The following is a 22,459-nucleotide window of genomic DNA, read 5'->3' as shown; positions in this document are numbered from 1 at the left end:
CCATTGCAAACTCTTTGGGTTTTTTGCGGTCCCCTAGATGTTAGTGTTCATGGTTCTCAATCTCTATTCTCACTTTCCAGGTGATCTCATTCACTCCTATGGCTACTACTATCTCCACACTGGTGGTTCTCACTAATTAGGGAATCCATCGTCCAGCCATACCTCTTTTCCAACTGCTTTCTGGGCATTTGGCCTTGGGTTTTTCAAAGGTACTTCAAACTCAAAATGTCCACAACTGAACTCATCTGTTTACACTAGCTTTCCCTGGATTACTGTCTGAGTGAAACCCAGGTTCTTGTTAACATCACTTTCATCCTGGTTAAGTGGGTTCTAAATAGCTTTTGAATCTTGCCCTCCATTTCCAATCAGTGTTTATTATAAAACACTTACCAAGTATTCACCCTTGGTATAAGGGTAGGATTAAGTCCTCACAATCTGGTCTTAACCTCACCCTCAGTTCTACCCATACTTCACGGGGCTGGGAACTCCCCCTAAAGCTTAGACAGGTTATTTTAACAAAGCCAAATCACATGTTATGTGCACAAGGATGACTAACACAGTATCCTGAGATTAGATTCTAGCCCAAGGGTGTGGGGAGGAGGGAAAGAAGACACTTTAATAATGGTGGGGGCAGGGGGATGGATTATATGCCCTAGTCACATTTTCTGCATCTGCCATCTAAGCAAATTCCAATCAGATAATATTGAATATGAAGGAAATAATTTTAATTGTATTTGGCAACAAAAAAATTTGTATATTCAGATAATTTCTTCCTTCTTATTCCATGGCAAATACTATCCTGGATTACAGAAATATCTCCCTTACTGATCTTCCTGGCTCATCTGCCCCATTCCAGTCTTAAAAATGAATCTCAGTGGATTTCCTTAATATTTTGCTTTGAGTTACTACTATAGTCTTCAGTGGTTTTTCATTCCTGACCAAATTAAGTTCAGGTTCTCATCAGTGTGGGCCCAGTCTACTTTCCAACTTTCTTTTTCTTTATATATGTAACAGATAGAAAGTCTTATGCAGCAGGACTGACTGCTTTCCTGACTCAAGCAGTGTTGGGACCATGTACTCATCCTTCACAACCTAGCTTAGCAGGACTGGGATAACAAAGGACAGCAGAGCTTTTGTATTACGGCGGTAAATGTATAAAGGTCATAATCTTTACAGCATGTCATGTTATAAAGCAAATAAATAGCACGTGCTACGTTCTTGGAAGTTATCTTTCCATCCTGTTCATATTCATTGAACTAAAATGGCTTATGTGTCCACAAACATTGTAAAATACACACAAATTGTAGTTTATGTAAAAATTTATTTGACCAAAATGTAGAAAAAGTGATACTATTACATATGATACAGTTGCAAGAATCTAAATGAAAGTGTAGGTTTTATTCAGTTGCACAGTTTGCTAGTGTATCTCCTGGGTAGTGTGATGCTTAATAAATAGGTGTGAGGGGACAGAGGATTCGAGTAAGCTAGAAGCAGGGTGATTTTTAGTCAGTTGTAAACTTGAGTCGGCCCCCACACTACTGGGGAATGTGGAATGTTTCAGTGTTGAGATGTTAACCGAGAAAGCGGAAATATAACAAAGCCAAAGTGTGCAGCCTTGTCTACAAATTACTCCATATCCAGTTTAATCAGGAGTTTCTTGTTCATTTATTAACTTGGTCCTGAAGAAGGAATTAAATCCCTAGATAAATCTCCAGTTTCCCATACTCTGCTGCCAGAGAGGCCCCTGCTGGCCAATGTATATTAATAGAAAAACACTCTTGCTCAATTATTGATGACTGGCAGTCTTTTTGGCATGGTTTCCCTGAATAGGACTGAATTCTGCCATATTCTTTCCTGTTGAGTGGGTGGCACCAGAGCAGACAAGCATGGGTCATTATTGGAATAAAATGCCTGCTTCTTTAGAAAGAAACGTAGAAGATCATGGTCAAGGATCTGCCCTGAAAATATCTGGGTAATTATGGTGACTACCATTTCCCAAGCATTCTCATGTGGACTGCTAAGAGGATGTTTGTTCTATATGGTAGAGTGTGGAAAAGAGCCAAGATGATTAGGTTAATCTGTGCTTTCTGATCTTGCTCAATAGGCACTCCAGTCCTTTGGGTTTTTTGGGCTCTAAGTGAGGTATTCTCACCCACTTTATTGTGATGGTCCCTGACGTTCTATTGTATGACCAAATAGTGCAGAAGTTGGACCCATGACTAGATATTGGGAGTTTGCATTTTGAAAGTGTGGGGTTGTCTATTCTCCCAGGAACCAAATGCCCTCATTCTTATGAAAATATGTACCCTGCCTACCTTAGGAATACATGCAACTTGAGGATAAAAATAGAGCTGAAAAAGCTGGTGCCATTTGAAAATAAGAAAGGAATTAGATTTAACTGGTGCCCAAAGCTTCTCTGATACAAAATATTTGGCCGTGTATTCATAATTTGCTTGACATTTCCAGCAAAGCGAAGATGCAATAACAAAAGAAACTTCTTACAAGAGAAGAGAAAGACACAAAAGTTCTGGAGTTTCTGTTGGAACAAGACTCTTCTGTTTTGGTTATATACAGTTAAGTTCATTTAGTGTCTGATCCAGTGTCTGATGTAAGCCCACATTCTCTTCTTTGGCCTGGGCAAGTTTTTCTGGTGAGGATTAAGAGTGGGGGGAAAAATAAATTAATATGCATCTTTGTTAAAGGAAAAAAACCAAAAAACAAAAAATGGTTTCTAAACTCCAAACTGACATAGTCAAAATGATAGCAGATAAAGTACTTCACATTTTCATTACAGCAGACCACTGTGAAATAACTAAGTACTAAGTATGAGAATCAGATATAGTGGCAAGATAAAATACAGGGTGCTCAGTTAAATTTTAATTTCAGATAAACAATTTTTAAATATAAGTACATCTCAAATGTTGCATTGATATACTTATGTTAAAACATTGTTCATTGACTATTTGAAACTCAAATTTCACTGGGCATCCTTCCAACTTGCTAAATCTGGCAATCTGAAAGTCAGAACACCTAGAAGTAAGCCACAATTGAGCCACTGAAGTAATCCATCTATACCTTTCTAGGTCTTAAGTTTCCTCATCTATCAAATGAAGCTAACAATACCAATGTGTGGTATGGGGTTATTATGAGGAACAAATGAGAAATACTTCAGAACCTATGAAGTGCTATACAGACATAAAATTTTGGTCCTACATATGGGTGATGTAATACATTCTCCCCCTAGTGCCAGTTAATTAGTCCTTGAGCCTTTGGTGAGAGAATAACCCCGTAAGCAATCTTTCCTTTTGAGCTTCTGGGAATGGCTATTTAAATTCCAAGTATAATTGTGTCATTTTGTCTTTGTATCCATAGTAATATAGTCAAGCCCCAGGTAAATTGCTGAAAGTTCAGTGAGACTGCAGGGTACATTATTAAGTGGCTGTGTTATCAGGTCTGAGATAAAGTAACTTTGCCTTAAAGTGTTAACTGCCCTTGAGAATTGTGGCAGGCCCATAGACTGTCACCAGGTATTAGTGGGTTGATAGTACTAATATCTATAAATAAAGGTCCACTTAGGTGCTCAGTTAGCCAGAATGATTGGATATGCAAGGCTGCGGTTATTTCAAAGGATGCAGAATACAAACTTCTGGAAAAAATCCAGGAATGAACAGAGAGCAAAGGAAAAAACCCACTCCTACACAGTCTGTCATCTTTCTAAGGGTATATATGTGGCAATGTGTGAGGGGAGGAGCTTATGTACAAGTTCAGGTAGATGACAGGAACATGGAGAGGAAGGGGGTACAAGGGTATGGGTAGTTTAGGGGAGGTTGTTTTGGAAAAATGAATATAAAGAGGAATTGAGACAGAAGTTTCCACTTGACTAAAATAAATTGGCGATTTTAATGCCATTTCCAGGTTCAAGAGGCAGTCTGGAAGATGGCTTGGACGTAAAAATGTCAGTTACTAGGACAATTTGAGGTGGTTGAGGTGGTGCAAGGGAGAACTGGAGAAACTTTGAAACTTGAATTAGGAAAATTTATGAAGGCCTGCCTCCCTGGTGGCGCGGGGATTAAACAAAGACACAGTGTTATCAAGCTATAGGCAGCCACTGCAGCACGAGTTCAATCCAACCAGGGAGCTACCCACAAGGCAGGGCAGACCTCTTCTGTCTCACCCGCTGCTCCCCTCAGCAGTGTATTTCAGTAGATCTGTCTGTTCTGCTCCCCGCTCTGTCTCTGGTGAGTCCTCTCACCCTCCACACCTCTGGCATACAGTTCTTGTACGCATAAATAAATAAATCTTTTTTAAAAAAGAAAAATTCATGGGCTTTTGGTCACTGGAAGCATGACCTGTTAGCACCCACATGCCAACTTTATGGGTTCTTACTAAACCAAAGCAAGGTTTTAACTCAAGTATAAGGGCAGGGTGGGGGGGGCAGGTAGAAGTTAGCATGTCAGGCAGCTTTGTTTGGAACTCAGGAAAGAATCACTTCACTCCCTTTTCTTACTGATGGGGTGTTCTTTAATTCTGTGTATGGTTGTTTTCTAAAGGCAAGGTATAGAGGTGAGCTTCATAGGTGAACATCCCCCCACAAGATGGAGCTGGATAGATGTTCCATGAATAATGCAGGCTCAGGGAACCCCAGGCACCATTCTCAGAGTATAACAGAGAGAAAACAAATGAGAGAGAACAAGGAGACCAAAATGCCACTGCCGCTATTTGAATCGTAGATCCAGACCCATACATAGGTAGCCTCTTTTTAGGCACAAGCCCGCTTGTTTTTGCAAGTTCTGCTGACTCTATTAAGCTGCTTAAGAGGCTAGAGGAGCCTCCATTCAAAGTGATTTCTATTGCAGAAGCCCGGTAACACGGTGTTTGAAAGCTCATGCCAAATTATATCATATTATTAGAAAAGAATCATGTGAAATACACTGCTGAGGGGAGCAGCGGGTGAGACAGAAGAGGTCTGCCCTGCCTTGTGGGTAGCTCCCTGGTTGGATTGAACTCGTGCTGCAGTGGCTGCCTATAGCTTGATAGCACTGTGTCTTTAATCCCCGCGCCACCAGGGAGGCAGGCCTTCATAAATTTTTCTAATTCAAGTTTCAAAGTTTCTCCAGTTCTCCCTTGCACCACCTCAACCACCTCAAATTGTCCTAGTAACTGACATTTTTACGTCCAAGCCATCTTCCAGACTGCCTCTTGAACCTGGAAATGGCATTAAAATCGCCAATTTATTTTAGTCAAGTGGAAACTTCTGTCTCAATTCCTCTTTATATTCATTTTTCCAAAACAACCTCCCCTAAACTCATTTTGAAATGAGCTCTTCGTCCTAATCACCCACTTTCTGTTACAGTCACAGTAAAGGGCATTAGAGCTACAGCTCAAAGGTGGCAAATAGAGAAAAAGAGAATGAGAAGGCATGAAGACGAGGACTGCCTGTCTTTATTCCGGTTGCAGTCACAGATATGGCTGGGGATGGCTTAAAAGATCAAACCAGGAAGCAGGAAACTGGAGCTTCTAGAAGGCCCCAGGATATGTAGGCACCACAGTGAGCAGACAGACGTCAGGACTGCTGGGACAGAAGGCAGCACCCATTTGCCTCTTAGAGAGAGGTCATGTTGAGAGCATGATCCAGTTCCTCGCTGATAGCTTTGTACTTGAGATTCTGAGCATAGAGCTCATCTAGAGGGTGGAGGGCCCCAGGGAGAGTTCAGAAGCAGCAGAGGGGACAGAATGAGAGGGTTGGAATGGAGTATCACAGATGAGCAACAAGAAGCAGAAAAAAAAAGTGAGAAAGCATGAAGTAGGAGACAGTAAAATGAGTGAAAAAACAAAAGACCTACAGAATGATTTCTGAGTGGTTTGAGGTTCTGCAGGGAATTAGCCATGTGAATGTCTAAAAGAATGGCAACTAGAGCTTCTCCCTGCCAACCTTCCGCTGCAAACACCAGGTTATTTCTGACTCATAATGATGTCACCAGGTCCAAAGGTTATACTTTGAAATGGGGCATTTCCCCTTATATGGAAGCCTTGCTTTCCAAACGAACACTAAGATGCATGGTCTGTGGGATGAGTTTTGCCTCCTTTCTTGGTGGGATAGGCAGTGTGGGAGATTTTGATTGAACCCCCGAATTCTGGAATTTAGGGATTATCTCATGAAGAACACAGGATAGTATTTTTAAAGTTGGAACTCCTCAACAAATTTGGGGATGCGTCGGCACCAGACTTGTGGACTGGAGTCTTTACTCAGGTCTTCCCATTTTATTTCTGTTTTCTCATATTCTGATAAGCTTTGAGCTCTCTGGGAGAGAGCTTCTGTAAAAATGCAAGGCATTTAAAACATGGAAGGCATCTCAGAAATGAGCAAATTTAAGGAAATTCTAAAGACTTAAAAAAAAAAAAATCAGCCAAATTTGGCTCTCTGTACTCACATGTGGGGCTAGTTAGGCAGAGATATTTTACTTCTTGAAAAATGGCAACCCAAGTCTGAATCTGATTTGCACTGTCCTATTCCAGTGTTCCATTCTTCCAGATGTGACATCATTCTGCACTTCATTTTCCCAAGACAAATGAAGCCCAACTCAACCCCTCTACAGACTTCCCCCAACTGTTTGTGGGGGTGTCAGATCGGAGGAGGCAGAGCAAACAATTATGCGGTAACTTCATACCTTCCAGGTCATCAATTGTCTTTTCCAGTTTTGCAACTGTTCTTTCTGCAAATTCGGCACGGGTCTCAGCCTAGAGGAGAAGAAGGCATCACGGTTGCTTCAAGTCTGGCCTTGAGAAACCTCAAGCCACTAGCTGGGTGGTGGGATCATACTCACCTCTTTCAGTTTGTCAGAAAGAAGTTTAATTTCTTCTTCATATTTATCCTCCTTTTCAGAATACTGTGGGAGAAACCAAAACACTACTTTAAAAATGAGAACAGAAAAAGCACAAAAGAATGCAAGCTTCCCCTTTCTTGGGGCATTGTCTGGGCTTGAATGCTGTCAACATGCCTAAGAAGCAAAGGAGACTAAGGCTCTTTCCAGGCATAAGAAATGCATGTGAAGCTGAGACAATAGATGGTCCCTCTGGGACAGTTTTCAGCTGAAGGCCTGAGCAGGCTTATTTGTGATAAAAGACGGTGATGGAGCGGATGACTGAAAGAACCATACGTTATTTAAGGCATTTCCCAGGAGCTGGCTTCATCTCTGTCTCCAGCCCCACTTCCCACCAACTTCCTCAAGGGGATGGCTGCTTCCCAAATGCATCCTGTGTACTTTGGGCTCCCAGCCCTACATTATGGCTGGATGCTCCCTGCATGGAATGTTCCATTATTATTGATCAGAAATGGTATGTCTTTCAAGGCTGAACTCAGATGAATTTTGGCCCACATTTATTAACTGCTTGCTACATCACCAGACATCCTCCATCCTATTTTTCAAATGAATGCAGAGTCATAGAGAGGTTAAGTAATTTGCTGAGAGTTGCATGTCGTGACCAAGCCACACCTACAAACTACCAGAAATTTGAGCTCTTGGCTGTCACCATGCTCTGTACCTCCCCATGACACCTGTCCCAATTTTCCAAGGTCTCTCTGTTGAGGTTCCAGCATACTCTGTTATGTTGTCAGTTGACTCCAATGGATTCAGCTCTTCAAAAGCAGGAATTGTATGACTGTTAACATCATCCCCCCGGCATTGGCAGCCTTTGGCATGTACACATGGGTTGCACTTATTCACTAAATATCCTTGTGTACAATAGTCACAACACTGGCACTGGTGACACAGCTCTAAAAAACACAAGGTACCTGTCTTTGAAGCCTACATATGACAAGGAAAGCATGTAGTTAATTGAGTGATTGATTATAATGGATGTGGTCAAATATAATGAAAAGAAGGGAGTCACCCAGCTGAGAAACATCAACCTCTCAGAAGGAGCACTATTTAAGTAGCTATTTAAGAAAACATGAGGTTATCAAGCAAAGACACAAGGGAAGGCCACTCCAGGCTGAGTGGGTAGCAGGTTCAGAGAAAGGGGCAGTGACAGGTGAGCACAGAACATTTTTGGAACTGAAGATGAATGCAGCCCAAAGCGAGGACGAGGTGGGTCTGGGGTTTGGACAGGACAGGCCACAGAGGAGCATGTATGTTGCTCCTAATGTTCTTTCCTGTCGTGAGTAACTGACTTGGGTAGTGATTCAGCCTAAAAAGCCTCTGATACCTGTTGCTTGAGGAACAGCAGAGAATTCCACTCTGATACCTACTGCTTGAGGAACCAGGATTTAGGTGACAGTGAGGCTTGGTATTTACACAGTTATGCTCAGGTTTCCCTAAAAGGGGCCTGACCAGGTACCAACCTCATGTTCCTTATCTCTGCCTCATAGGCAATGGAGATAAAAGATGGTGCAGGACCCCGCAGAACAGGAAAATCTGGCCACTGGACCCCTCTTTGTGTGTGTGTGTGTGTGTAACCTGGTTGCAGAGCACCACAACTACTGCTCACAGAGACCTGGCCCTGATTCCTTAGCATGCTCCTGTGCAATTCAGGGGAAGAAAAGAAGAAAGTCTGGCCAGTTAACTCCAACTCAAGCCAACCACCCACCTTTTCAGATGCTGCCTCGAGTGATTTCAGGTTGTTAGTGACATTCTTGAGTTCTTCTTCCAGGTCACCACATTTTCTGTGCAAAGACAAAGGGTTTCTGTGTTTTACCCTCCCTCACAATTCCCCTAAAAGAAATTTACAAAAGGAGGAATCCACACTGCCTAGGGCCCCCAGAAGGAATGCAGGAGAAAAATGTTAATAGCTTTCTCTGAGGTCTAGTGCTGTGTACTTATGGAAACCCTGTCCTGCCAGGCAAAGGCGTGGCAGGCCGAGGGGTATTTGGAAGGCTTATAAAGCACTACTGGGCCTCTGCCAGCAGGGAGGTCACAGGGTCTTGTGAAATCCATGATTGATGAGGTTGATTCCAGAAAAGAATGAGATAGCTTGGGAGGCAGGAGGAGTGCAATCAGTTTGCACCGACACTCCAGGAAGCAAGGTTGGGATGGATTTAGGAAACCAGATCTCTATCAGCACAGCAGGATGCTCTGTGGGGCTGCATTCCTCACCCAGGGCTGAGAGGAGATTTTTTGGGTTTTATTTTTTGAGCTTGAAGGTTTCTCACCAAGCTTCTCACCTTTGCCCCGTAATGTGTCAAGGCCAAACAATGACATCAGGGGCAAAGCGTTTAAACACTGACGGTGCAGTGTACTTTCCACAGGTCAGTGTTCACTTAGGTAGGCACAGCCTCCTAAAATATCCTATCTGGGACAGTGAGATTTTTGGGCTTTTCTGCTTCTGCCTGTCTCATTTCTATTTCCCAATATTCCTGTGGGATGAGTCAACACATGGGCAGCACCTCCCAGGGCCGTAAGAAAAAAAGTTGCCATTTCTCTTTGCTAGGCATGGAGGTATGAAAATTAACAGACAGAAATCCTACTGAAATGAGGTCAGAAGGTTGAAAGAGCCCTCATGCACAGCTCTTAGCAAACTACAGGACCCAACATGCTTGATCTCTGACAGGAAGTGATACTGCTTCCAGACCCAGGAGGAAGGAGGCATCTTTGAACCAAGCCCCTTTAGTTATTTAGTTCTAGGGGAGGGCACTCGTGTGTCGCCATTAAGACTGCACTTTCCTAATTGCTCTTTTGTTGTTGCCAAATAAACCCATTTTGGTTGGAGGTTGAAAGAGCAAAGAGATCGCTCAGGCAACGAGTCCTAGAGGCCTATGCACCTGACCTATAAGTTCGGAGTCAATTCCGAACAAAACCTACTCCTCTCTCCTGCTTTGCTCCAGGAGCTGAGCCTTGCTACTCACAGTTCAGACACCTCAGCACGCTCTTCTGCCCTCTCCAGTTCACCCTCCAGGATGACCAGTTTACGAGCTACCTGCAGAGACAGAAAGGATTGAGATCCTGATCCCCAATAGCCATGGCTAGCGGGTACCCTCCCGCCTGAATACAGAGAGGCTGCGTCCAGGCTACCTACAACATGGAGCTTTCTGCTGATTTTTCATCTCAGATAGTCATGGGGAAAATCTAAATTTTCTCCTTCAGGTCCCAGGAGTGGGGCAGGAAAAGATGAGATCATGGAAGCAGGCAGAAGGGGGACTGAACTTTTGTGGTCTGAAAGCCCACAGCTGAGAACCACAATTCTCAATTTTAGCCAAACTGCCAAAACACCCTGCTGTGCGACAGAAAATGATCATCGGTTGGTTTCCCCAGCAGGTGTTACAGAGTTCCGCAGGACTTTTTGGCATTGGGGAAGACAGTTTTCCAGCCAAGTGTTCATCTCTGGAAAAACGGATGTGGACACAGAAAGACAGCTGACCTAACCAAGAGCTTCCTTTAGGCGGTCCCATGGGCCTCCCTCTCGCAGATCCATTTCCTCCTTGCTTCCTGCTGCTGTCATCTACCAGCGCCACTCACCTCCTCGTATTTACGGTCAGCCTCCTCAGCAATGTGCTTGGCCTCTTTGAGCTGCATTTCCTGAATCTCCATCTTCTCTTCATCTTTCATGGCCCGGTTTTCTATCACCTTCATTCCTCTGCAAAGAGCAACACTGTCATTACTCCACACACACACTTCTGCCTCACCACACACCTCACTTCTCTGACATCTATCAGGAGCCAGACTCCACAGAACTCACTTCCCCTTTACTGAACACTGGCACTAAGTACCTTAAACTTCACAACTGCCCATTTGACAGAGGAAAAGACAGGCACTGAGAGGCTGAGTAACTTGCTCAGGTTAGGAATGTGCTAAGAGGCAGAGCTGGGCATCAAGCCCCAGTGGTCTGGCTGCAGAATATGTGCTCCTCTAGCTCCACAATGCTTCTCATCATCTAGGAAGAAGGCACAGAGTGTGCCAACCATGTGAGCAGAAGCCCGGGCCACTGTGGCTGTCCCTTCTGGAAGGCTGTGATGAATTCTGCCTGTGTGGGGGAGGGGGTGCTTATGCCTTCCAGAAGAGAGTCCACAAGCGAGTGAAGAACAGAGGGGTACCCTTCAGTGGGAGTGCTAAGAGTGCCCCAGAGGAATGGAAGAACATGGGTGGCTACAGCACAAGCTGGGTACCCAAAAGACATGCTGACGGTTTCATGCTGAAAGGCCAGGGGACCACTGGCGGGTTTCAAACCAAAACAATGGATGGATGGATTGCAGTGGGAAACCCAGGTGACAGGCAGGCACCAATGTGGTGATGGGGAAGGAGGAGCTAAACTAAAGTGGATACATTCAGTCTGGAAAGGAAGGTGTCTTGGGGACAGCTGGAAGTGTACAACTCAGCAGGCCTTGAAATGAGTTTTCTCTGGCCCGTGGGGAGGACTAGGTAAATCAGACACCACTAAAGAGCAACCCAGGATTATGTAGCGGTGCATCTCCTGTTTGCCTAGAGGGCCACATACCTCTTGCTGTGTAGTAAATACTTCCATCTGGGCAGTCACTACCATTCTCAGCTGTCAAGTACCCATCACACTTCTACAAGGTCTCACCCTCAGCGTGTGAGCAAGCTCAGAAAGCCCACTGCAGTACTGGAGAGAAGAAACTGACCTCCCTAAGACCACACAGTAAGTGCAGTGGGAGGACCCCAAAGTATAGAATTCTTTCCATCAAAACTGTTTCCAACAAAAGTTGGGGGTCCTTCTCACTCTTTAGGATTTGCTGTGGGGAGTTACTGGAAGTCAGACATCCAGCCACTTCTGCTGGTCTGATTATGAATGTGGGCAGCGGCTAATCCAGGCCCCAGACAGCCTTGAGCAACCCATGGCCAGATTCTCCACACTTCAAGGGGGCTGCCTGAGCCACTGCCCTCTCCTATTAAGTGCCTGAAGCAGGAACTGCACTGGAATTTGTGCTCTGGAGACAGTCCCTTGTTCTACTGGACTCAAAGAAATCTCCAATTAGGCAATTCTCAGTGAGCCCCCAACATTCCCCAGTTGCTTTGTAACCTCCAGCTTATGATCATAACAACATACTTAGAAATGAACCCTTTGGAGATCATACCAGGAAGCTGGTGGATGGTGAATTCTGTGTAACCATGTAGTAGCTGTGCAGTGACCACTTGCCTGGCCCATGCTGCTGCCACACCGAGACCCAGGGATACTACATGGTGATGGCTGCTTTTGTGAATTACACCATCTGCCCTCCAGAGTCCATGCCCAGGTGTGCCAGAGAACCAGTTGGCTCCAGAGAATGGAGAGCTCTGTTGCAGGCCTGAATGTACAGTTGCCCAAGGTCTGTCCGACAGCACTATTCATCATTCCACGTATCCATTTCCCCCCTGCATCTCACATCACCCTGGAAATGGATGTGTCTAGAACATCGATAAGGTGTGCTATGGCTTCCAGAGAGAGGGTGTGGTCATGCAGCTGTACACACGTGCACACATGCAAGTCCACGTGGCTTCATTTACTCTCACCCTAGCCCCGGGAGGTCCCAGTACCATCCCCATTTCCTTGAAGCAGGCACTTAGCTTCCTTACCTCTCACTTTCATCAGCAGCCTTTTCTGCCTCCTCCAGCTTCTGCAGGGCTGTGGCCAGGCGCTCCTGAGCCCTGTCCAACTCCTCCTCCACCAGCTGGATGCGCCGATTGAGAGCTGCCACATCTCCTTCGGCCTGGGGAGGTCAGAGGTGCAGCCAGGTTAAGTAACATGCCAGTCAGTGGTGGGAGCCCCCACTCACATGGCACCCTTTCCCTTAGCTAACAAGCTACCCATGCCCCCAAAGCACACCCAGGAGACCAGGCAGCAAGGAATTCACATCCTCTTGTCTGGAGAATGTGAATTTTCCACATGATCTTTTCTGAAACCATAGGGGAACATCTGATACTCAATGATAAACAGGATGGACAGTCAAATCAACAGAGAGACAAGGACACTGTATGTTACAGACTCCGGCACTGGCCTCTCTCTGGGATTCCTGAAAGTAAGATCATGGGTGACCCGGCTCACCCAGTCACCTGAACGATGACAATGCAAGAATACAGAAGCCTCAGTTAAATGTTGATTATGGAAGCCTCAGTCCATATAATTGGTGGTCATGCTGGCAGGGCAGGCCTGAGGGAAAAATGTCCTTCACTATTTCTGACTGAGAGATGAGGGAACAGAAAGATAAAAGAGAAAATTTGGTTTCTTCACACACCTATGAGGGCCGTACTAGAAGGGTACCCACCACATGGGAAGTCCCACAAAAGGGCAGTTCTTACCACTGAGATTTCACCTTGTTTTATTCTGGCCTATCTCACACATTTTAAAGGTGGGAAAATGGAGAGGCACATTGAGATTTAGTGTCACAGAGTCATAATGGCCACCTAAGCTCTACTCAAGTTCCCACCCTTTCTGAACCTACACCCTGAATCCTGCAGGGGAGCTGAGGCCAATCACACTTTGGAAAGAATATTAAGTCAGTGAAATAGAGCTCCACGGAGGAGGGAAGTGCAAAGCCACAGTGATTTCTTCACATCAAGATAAACTGAAGAATCTTGAAATTGGGGAAGGCTATAAAAATTTGTGGGAAACCACTCCTTCCCCTGCCCCCAGAGTTTATACAGCAAAAAATAGGGTAACAGAATGAGGCCAAAACTACTACAAAACACAGGGATGCCTCAGCTTGAGTTCTAGCAGCAACTGGAGGGAAAACTCTCACAGGTGTTTCTGGTCCAAATTTCCTCAGAAACACCAATTTGGAGAATCCACTAAAACCGCTGATGAATTATTTTAAGAAATGTCACCTCTCCTTCCAATGAGCAGATATCTTTCACTCTTTTGTAAATGATATGGCTCTTAACTCCTTCAGCAACTGGAGCCAGAAATTGATTCCCCTTCCATACCCCCTTCTACAGCAACTGGAGCTAGTAATCAATTCCCCTTCGATCCCCTGCCCCACAACTGTTTTGAGTCTATTTACAATATTGTGCAATCAATACTACTAATTCCAGAACATTTCCATTAGTCCAAAAAGAAAGCCCATAGCCATTAGCAGTCACGGAATTGATTTTTAAGATCATTCAGAAAAACAAAACTGAGCCACTCCTTTTGCAGGGAACTCTGGATCCCGACAAGCATGCTTTTGGCATACATTCAACTGTCTGGAATTGAAAAGGCTCCAAGACATATTCATTTATGTACACAAGTACATATATATGTACTTTTGAAAAACTGCTAGTCACTGCTAGTCATTTTGGACTCCACCCCTTCCTGCAATCAAAGCCTCTACACTCTACAAAGGATTTCCCTTATAAGGTAAAAGAGGCTAGCTAGATACATGTGGCAAAGGAACAGGAAGATGTCGGTTAATCACACAAAAATCTAAATGAAACCAGCTGTCGGAAGACAGTCCCAGAAGTCTGCCACACGCCTGCTCTTGGCTTTCTCTACAAGAGAAAGCACCCTCCTCCCCACCCCCCTTTTCTGGGTGCAGTTTCTACCCAAGAACTTTCTTCAGTTTTCCTCCTCCTGACCAAAAAGGAGAATGCTCTGAAAATCAAACTTTTGAAGAAGTCACAACTTTTCCCAAAACTTTTCCTGTCCCACTCCCAAGCTCTGGCTGGTGGCAAAGGGCCATTTTTATGCAGAAGTAATTGTCCTCCAGTGAGATGACTTGGGATGAGATCAGAGGGTTATGCTGGTTACTTGTATGAAAGAGGCCAAACCAGCTACTGTTTGAGGCTTACACAGAGTTCCTGAGCCCGTTTCATGCCAGAGCAGCCCTTATAGGATTAAACTCCAACTCAGGCCAAGGCTCTTCTCCAGATCTGTCACTGCACACAATTCTGCCTGGCCAGTTATCTTTTTCCATTTCTGGGGTCTCCACCCTGAGTCCCAGAGCTCCAGCTTTCAAGGACCCTAGACTTCCAGGGGTTCCCCAACTTGCCTGCCTCCGAGTCTTTGCCCAGTCAGATAGCTGGTCCCATCAAACTATTTTATAGGAACCCCCTCAACCTCCATCTTGAAGCCTCTGCCCCAGGTGGGCTTCTTCCCTGTCTTGCTCCTATAACAAAACAAGGACTCACCCCCCCCCCACCCCAATCCATTAGCATTATTTTTCTCCCTTACCCCCACAAGACTGTGAGCGCTTCTGGGGGTAGAGGAAGAGTACGAAAAAAACAAAAACCAAAATCAAGACTGGAACATCCACTATGTGCCAGATGCCAAACAGGAGGTTTTACTCCTAAGGCCTAGGGGTAGACAACTCGATTTTAGAGACGGGAGCTGCATGATCCTAGGGGTTAAGAACAAGCGGTAGGAGAGATGGGATTAGATCCCCGGGTTCCCACCATCTGCCCCGCTCCGGGGGGTGGGGCAGGGGAGGGAGGGTGGGGGGAGTACGTAGAGACGCCGGTGAGGCCCCCACCTCCGAGATCTGCCTCTGGCCTCGCGACGGAGGCAAACTAAAGGGCCGTGAGTCCAGCGCCCGGCGCAAACATTCCAAGGGTCTGCAGGACGAAGGCGGGGCTCCTCGGCCCGGGGTCCCTCAGGGACCAGCTGGGAAGGAATGTCCAGGCCGGCGGCTCAGGATACAACTTCCGCCCCCCACCCGCCCCCCAACCCTGGAGCGGACACGTCGCCCCGCCGCCGCCGCGCCCCAGGGAACAGCTGGGAAAGTTCGGCAGGGGCTGGGAAGCCACCGAAGAGGCGAGAAAGTGCAGTGGCCCCATAGTCCGTGGCGGCTAGTCCAGCCCTAGACAATGGAAACTCCACGTTTCCACGCTCACTTCCCGCTCCCGGGGCGTCTCGCCCTCCACCCCCTACCCCGGCCCCGCCAGCGCCACAGCCCGGAGTCGGAGCGCCGCGCGGAGCCCCAGCCCGGCGCCGGGAGAGCGCGCCCCTCCCGGCCCCCTCCCCCCCCTCCCGTCCGGCCGGCCCGCCCGCCCCAGGTGCGCCCCCCACCCCGTTCCGGGCCGGGGAGGGGGGGGATGGAGGCGAGGTGGGGGCTTCGGCGGCCAGGCCGGGCGCCGGCCCGCGACGGGGGCGCGAGGGCGGGCGGATGGGGTGGGTGGGGGCGACGCCGCGCGAGGAAGGGCGAGGGGAGCGCGCGCCGGGGCGGCGCGGGGCCGGGCGCGGGCTCTCACTTTCTCGCGCCGCTCGCGCTCGCCGTCCAGCTCCCGCTGCAGGCCCTGAGCGCGGTCCTCCGCCTCGTCCGCTTGCTGCTGCAGGGCCTGGATCTTGCGTTTCACCGCCTCCAGGGAGTTGAGGCCGGCCATGGCGGGGGGCGCGGGGGCGCTCGCGGCGGCGGCGGGCAGCGGGGGAGCGCGGCGCGGCGCGGCTCGGCTCGGCTCCGGCGAGAGCAGCAGCGGCCGCGCCCCAGCCCCCGAGCCTTTGCCAGCGCCGGGGCCGCCCCCGCCTCTCCCCGCCCCGGCCCGGCCGTCGTGGGGCGATGAGGTCACCCGGCCTGACCGCCGACGTCAGCACCGCTGGGGGAGGGCCTGACGTCGGCACCGCTGGCCGCAGCTGCTGGAAGGGGCCCCTTTTCGGGACTTATTTGGAGAAAGCACCGGGAGGCGCCACCTCCTCCAGTTCTTCCTCCTCCTCCTCCCTCTTCCTCGGGTGCCGCCTGCCCGGGGGCCCCGCCCAGGGGTTCCCTGCTGGCCCCGCCGCGGGCCCCGCACTACTGCGCACGTACGTCTGAGGCTTTCTTCTCCGTCAGTTCTAGTTTCTCCTGCGCGTCCTTCAAGTTCTCGGAGTGTTTGTCCAGCTCGTCCTCTGTCCCCTTCAATTTCCTCTGGAGATGCGTCAGCTCCTCCTCCATCTGGGGACAGATGGGGGGAAGATGCGTCAGCTTGGGAGGCATTACCCACCCCCCCGCAGTGCAGGAGGCCCCCACATGTAGGAGAGTTCTCTGTGCAACTCTTTCTGAACCTCAGTTTCCTCATCTGTAAAACAGGGATAACAATGCTGTGCACCACTCATGAGTGTTACCTGTTAATATGATTTTCACTTTTTTCCTCTTGTCCTGGGAACTGCTGTGCTCATTTTGAGGGAGGGGGTCCCCCAGTACTCTTGGAGTTTTGAGTCCAGCTTGAAACTGAAGTCCCCGCAGATTTCCCATAAACACATTTAGTTTTGCATTCCAATTTCAGGGATGTAGCCTTCCTTGGGTTAAGCAGAAAGGGGGCACCTCATTGTCTATGCCTGGACTTCCCCCTTCTCCCCAGCCTGTCCCCTTCCTCCAGCTCACAGCCAGGGAAACTCTCTAAGTGGATATTTGCCCTCCTCCTGCCTGGTACCTGCCATGGCTCTCCAGTGCCAAAGTCATTTTCAGACATTCTCACAAAGTGCTCTGAAGACCTCAGAGCCACCCTGCCTGTGCCTTTGGGGGCCTGGCAAGAAGAGTTGCTTCTCAAAGAGGACTTCCAGGACTCAGGTTAAATCTTTCAAATTCTTGCACATCTGACTTGTGCATTTGAGTAAAGATATCCCTTATATCCCCCCAAGTTTCAGTTCTCGTTTATCCTGAGTTTGCCTCCCCTTACCCCCCCAATGTGAGCTCAAGTCTGTGTGATACAAACCACAGACCCCTTCACCTCTCCATCTCCATCCCCCCAACACACCAGTCAAGGGTCTACTCAGGAAGCCTCTACCTCCCCTCTAAGCCCCCACCTGTTTGTATCTACCCCTTTTGCCCCCCACTAAGGGCTGGAGTGATCATGTCCAGCCCCTGTCTTGATCTGACTCATGTCTCCAGTGGTTTGACCTGATCCTATTCATGCTCCCAAAGTGGGCAGGCAGCCCCACTGGACCCCTCTTCATTCTCCTGTTTCCTTCTCATGGCAAGAGGCCCGGAAAGGCCAAGTGATTTCCCCCAGGTCACACAGCAACAGGATTTGAACCCATTTCTTGTGAAGATAAGCCCCTAACTCCATTCGTCATGCCAGGCCTGTTTCCTGCACCTCTCCCTGACTTGGGTCTCTTTTCTTCTCAAACGCTTGTTAGAAAAGCTGCTGCACCTGCAGCTTCTAGATTAAGCCCTAAATCTTATCTGGGTCGCATGCTAACCCTGGAGATGAGGTGCACAGTGTGCCAGGTGTTATGTGAGTATGTGTACAGATCTTAAAAATGCTGCTCTCCCAAGGAGTTATCCCATCTGGGAAGCTGCTGGGTGTGATTAGAGATGGAGGAGGGTAGGGATAAATCTTGGGGGTTGGCCAAAGTTGCATAGGTGCCACAGAGAGTTGGGGTGGAGGGGTTATTTTGTCTAAAGGCCCTAGGGGCACCCCAAGGAAGTTCATGGCAAGCAGGAGGGAGCAGGAGGTGCCAGCTGCTCAGACCTGAGTTCGGGTCTGCAGGCCTGACCTTCACCTCCAGGCATAAGTCTGAAGCCTGATTCCAAAGCCCATCTGTATGACCCTGTTAAAGGTTTGACATGGTGGTCACTGAGTGTCCTACAGCTGCTTTTGTAATTCTGCCTTGACAAAAAATGAACCAGTTTCCTTCAAGCCAGGTCAGTGCGACTCAGTGTCTGTGACTTCCTTCTAACTCTCCAGGGCTCAGTGTTTATGAGGTGCCAACTGTGACAGGCACAGTTCTTTCTTAACATGAAAGTGCAGGAGCCTGTTCTGCAGCATTGGGCTTTTTGGGTGTAAAGAGTGTTGGGGTTTTTGTGACTTTCTCTGCAATGTTTGGACAACAAATATTAGATAAGGTGTCCAGGGAGTTATGAAGCATTTAGAATGTGTCAGGCACATTGCAAATACCATCTTGTCACAGAGTCAGAGAGTCCTTGAATGAGGAAGGGGCTTGCCCCAGGCCATACAGTGAGGGGGTTGGGACCCTTGTCAGTCTGACTGCAAAGCTGGTTTGACCACTAGCCTATGCTGTACCCACAGTCCACATGTCTGCCTCTGACTGAGCCTTCACAGCCAGTGCCAGTTACCCTCTTCCTGGGAGGCTGCCCTGCTGCCCTGGGCAGAGCTCTTGACACTGCCCTGTACCCCCCAGTCCTCTCCTCCCACTGGCCCAGGCTTGGGCCCTAAAGCGGGGTGTCCCTACAAGTTTGGCTCTGTTCTTTCCATACTGGGGCTCCTCAGGAGTCAGGCCCAGGGCTAAGGTCATCTGGGCCCCAGCAGGGGCTGGGCCCAATGCTCACTATGGAACTCTGGGGTAAGTTTGCAGAATGAATCAAACAGCCCCACACCCTTCAGGGGCAGGATCGTAAGCCTGAAAGATAAGTAAGACAGACACAATTCTGTTTCTTTTCCCTCTGTTGAATTCCAAATACAAAGCATAAGTTGGAATGTGGCCCTTGCTGGTGTTACAGCCTTGCCCTGGTTCTTGAGTCTTCTTTGGGCCTCAGCTTCCCTGTGTGTAAAATGGCTGGGAGGATCATGGACTGTACACCTTAGTCTCTGAAAATGGGCTTCCTGGCAGGGTTGAGGCAGGATGTGGGGGCAAAGGTCAGCAGTGGCGGATATCACTGCCCTGGGAAGGGAATGGACAGGAAGCAGGCAGGCTGGGGCTCCTGGTTGTTTCCATACTGGACAGACGGGGTCCAGAATCTAGACTATGCTGCAGAGTCCCTAACATCAGGTGGGTGCTGAGACCCATGCTCTCTGGCTTCCTGAAGCACAAGGAACAGAAGTGGATTCTCTCAACAACTTCTACCTCTGTTTCCCAGCTGGACTGGTCTTTGGGCCCCATGGGGCCCTGGCTACTGTTTGGACCTCTGGAATCTTGGGTTCCATGCCCAATCATAAGAAGGCAATGTTTGTCCCCATTTCACAGATGACAACACTGACAGTTCAGAGACGGGGAGCAATGCACCCTGAGACACAAAGCTAGAAGACCATCCAACTTGCATTCAAGCCTAAGTCCAATAAGAGGGTGGTTTCGTGAAGGGAAAAAGAACAAAATGAAAATTCAAGTGGAGGCTGGAGAACCTGTCCCTGTTTCCTTGGCCACAAAGGTGGCTGAAGGTTTAAGGACCCTTCTCTTTTGAATCTGTGTCTGCCTTGGGAGGCTCTGTAATATCAGTTATTCACACCTTAGTAAAAATTAGTCATAAATTTGCTTTTCTCTAAATCCCTAACTAAGGCCCTCCTGGTGAGTGCTAAATGATGGATGGAAGTGACAGCTGAGAGCTAGCATTGGATGGGTGTCTGCTTGCAGGGGTGGGCATAGGAAAGGAGGAGGGGAGTCTGTGACAGGGAGCATTTGGGTGAGGCTTGTGTGCTGGATGTGTCACAGTTGCTTAGGGCAACCCCGGGACACTGGGGGATGGGGAGGCCCAAAGGGAAGTGGGGTGGAGCAGGAAACAGTCCCACACTTATCAAGCACTTTCTCAGTCCAGGCTCTAGGACAAGGGTTCCAATTGCCCCTCTGCCCCTTCACCTTGAATCCTGCCATGGCAATAAGGGAGGCTGTCACTTTCCCTTCTCACACTGGTGGAGGCACCGAGAGGTGAAGGTTCCAGGTCCAAGGTGCTCAATGACTAAGCCATGAATGGGGTCATTCTGAACCTAGAGCTTGTGCTTTTACCTGCCAAGCTGGCCTGGCATCTGGGCTGGGCAGGGTTGGGCACCTGTCATCACCCTGGGTGTCTCCTTGGAGCTTATCTGAGACCCAGATGCTCCTACTCCTGAGGGCTTGGTGGTTGACCCTGGTGGGGTGCCTGTGGATGGTTCCTGTGGGAGCAGGGAGCTGTGGACAGGAGGGACCCTCTTCCTTCTGCCTGCTGCTTAGGTCACCTGGACCCACACGACTGACTTCTGTTCTGCCCCACACCACTGCCCAGGCCAAGCCTCTGCCTCACTGCCCCTCCATTGGCTCCCTGATGTACCCCTGTTTCAGGAGCCCCCCAAGGTCTCGTCTCCAAAACTTGGGATTTAGGACCTTTGCCTTCCGTGGGCACCTCTGCCTTCCCCAGCCAGACTTACAGCAGGGACACCCCCAGACATGTATTCTCATGTTCACCCTCAATTCTCTACCCACCCCGGTGTCCTGACCTTCACTGAGCTGCCCAGTAGCTATTATAGCTGAACCCACCACCACCACCACATTCCTCACAGGTTCACAGTCACACCTGCACATGGACATGGGGCCATCACCGCTCAGACACAGATCCACACTTTTTCGATTCACACTCTGATGTGCACACACAGCTCCTTACTGTCACCTTCACCTTGACGTGCACGCCCAGACAATGCACATTCCATTACAGTCACGCCAGCTTTCACATGAGCGCACCGCCAGCCTCTCCCCAGACACAGACACACGCCCATGCTGACTCCACACCAACACACACAGGCTCACAGGCACATCACTCTTTCATATTCACTTCCCCACAGGCACGAGCTCACTCTCTCCATGCACATTCGTTCTCAGTGACCTTCACTTGAGACTCTCACCACCCAAATACACACATGTGCACACACAGAAAACTCAAATACACATGGATACACTTTCACACATTTATTGTTCCTCTGACCACACCTTCTAGTACATACACCTTATGATGAAACCCCGACATATATATGTGTACTCCCATGTCTGCACCCGCACCCAAACCCACACCAACACTGAGTGTGTCCACCATGCACACGCGCACACACAAACACATACACACACACCCCTCTCTGCCTCTCCCCTCTCCCTCTGTCTCTATGTCTCCTCTGCTCCCATTGGGAGTGAGTCCTGTCACCCTTCTTTCTCCACTCCAGGTACCTCTCTGAGGAAGACAACAGTCCCCTCACTCTTGGTCAGAAATCAACCCCTGTCCCCACCCCAACTCCAAGGTTCCAAGGTTTCCTTAACACCCATCCTGAGCCCCACAGCCTTTCTTCCCTGGGAACCAGATCAGAGAAGGCATTGGAGAGCTGAGTGCAGCCCAGCGGAGGCATCTCACCTGCTTGCACTTCTCCTCTGCCACTTTCTTATCTGACTCCGCTTGCTCAGCCCGGTCGATGGCATTCTCCTTGTCTAGCTTGAGCATCTGCATCTTCTTCTTGATGGCCTCCATGGCTAGGCTTGGGGAGGTGGGTGTGGAGGGTGTGCAGTGGGACTTAGGCTGCCGGTGAGTGAGCAGCTGGGGTGGAGGGAGGCCCTTATAGCCTCCCAGGCGCACCGCCCAGCTGCTGGGGTGAGTCTTGGAGGAGGCCCAAGACCAGGCTGACTGGGCTAGTTGCCACTCGCTTGCTTAGGAGGACTTGGCCAACTCATCATTCTCCCCACAGCCCTCACCTTATTTGGGCCTAGGATTTTCTGAAAGGAAAAAAAAGGCCTGATCTGTTTCCGTTTTTAACCTGGTGACACAGGTCCCTGTGGACCAGCAGGCACAATGCTGGCCCAGAAGGACCCCAGCTAGGGCCCTGGAGTAGGGGTCAATTTCCTGCTTGTAATTGGGAGGGCTGGAGAGGACTTGTTGGTGGGTGCAAAACAGGGGTACTGGGGAGAGTCGCCTGCCCACCCATCTCTTCCCCTCTGGGTTCTCATCCCATCTTCTGTG

General features: G+C 48.8%; 1 protein-coding gene across 4 annotated transcripts; it reads right to left on the bottom strand.

Annotated features, from left to right (window-relative positions):
• Positions 1 to 1,276: 1,276 nt before the first annotated feature.
• TPM4 (tropomyosin 4) lies at positions 1,277 to 22,007 on the bottom strand. 4 transcript variants are annotated; one of them, XM_037506067.2, is made up of 9 exons: positions 21,860 to 22,001; positions 16,643 to 16,768; positions 12,504 to 12,637; positions 10,452 to 10,569; positions 9,842 to 9,912; positions 8,587 to 8,662; positions 6,825 to 6,887; positions 6,669 to 6,738; positions 1,277 to 2,647 (listed from the first exon to the last, which is right to left on the bottom strand). In XM_037506067.2, exons 1-9 carry the CDS (start codon positions 21,971 to 21,973, stop codon positions 2,565 to 2,567), a joined length of 855 nt encoding a protein of 284 aa, XP_037361964.1. In that variant the 5' UTR covers positions 21,974 to 22,001; the 3' UTR covers positions 1,277 to 2,564. The 4 variants fall into 4 exon arrangements, with proteins under 4 accessions (XP_037361964.1, XP_037361963.1, XP_054549312.1 ...); XM_054693337.1 differs by lacking the exon at positions 1,277 to 2,647 and adding an exon at positions 5,280 to 5,682 and having other exon boundaries at positions 21,860 to 22,007; XM_037506066.2 differs by lacking the exons at positions 16,643 to 16,768; positions 21,860 to 22,001 and adding an exon at positions 16,092 to 16,270.
• Between the last annotated feature and the right edge of the window lie 452 nt (positions 22,008 to 22,459).

Source organism: Talpa occidentalis, unplaced genomic scaffold, assembly GCF_014898055.3.
Source record: "Talpa occidentalis isolate TD23 unplaced genomic scaffold, MPIMG_talOcc4v2.1 talOcc4.12, whole genome shotgun sequence".
Classification (NCBI taxonomy): Eukaryota; Metazoa; Chordata; class Mammalia; order Eulipotyphla; family Talpidae; genus Talpa; species Talpa occidentalis.
The sequence above is the reverse complement of the archived record's forward strand: the minus strand, read 5'-3'. Positions and strand labels throughout refer to the sequence as shown.

Excerpts from the sequence above, each read along its gene's own strand:
- TPM4 (XM_037506067.2), bottom strand. The coding sequence starts at position 21,973 with ATGGAGGCCATCAAGAAGAAGATGCAGATGCTCAAGCTAGACAAGGAG. Across the intron at positions 16,769-21,859 it reads CAGAGGAGAAGTGCAAGCAG|ATGGAGGAGGAGCTGACGCA; the intron begins GTGAGATGCCTC and ends ATCTGTCCCCAG. Across the intron at positions 12,638-16,642 it reads CGGAGAAGAAAGCCTCAGAC|GCCGAAGGAGATGTGGCAGC; the intron begins GTACGTGCGCAG and ends TGACCTCCCCAG.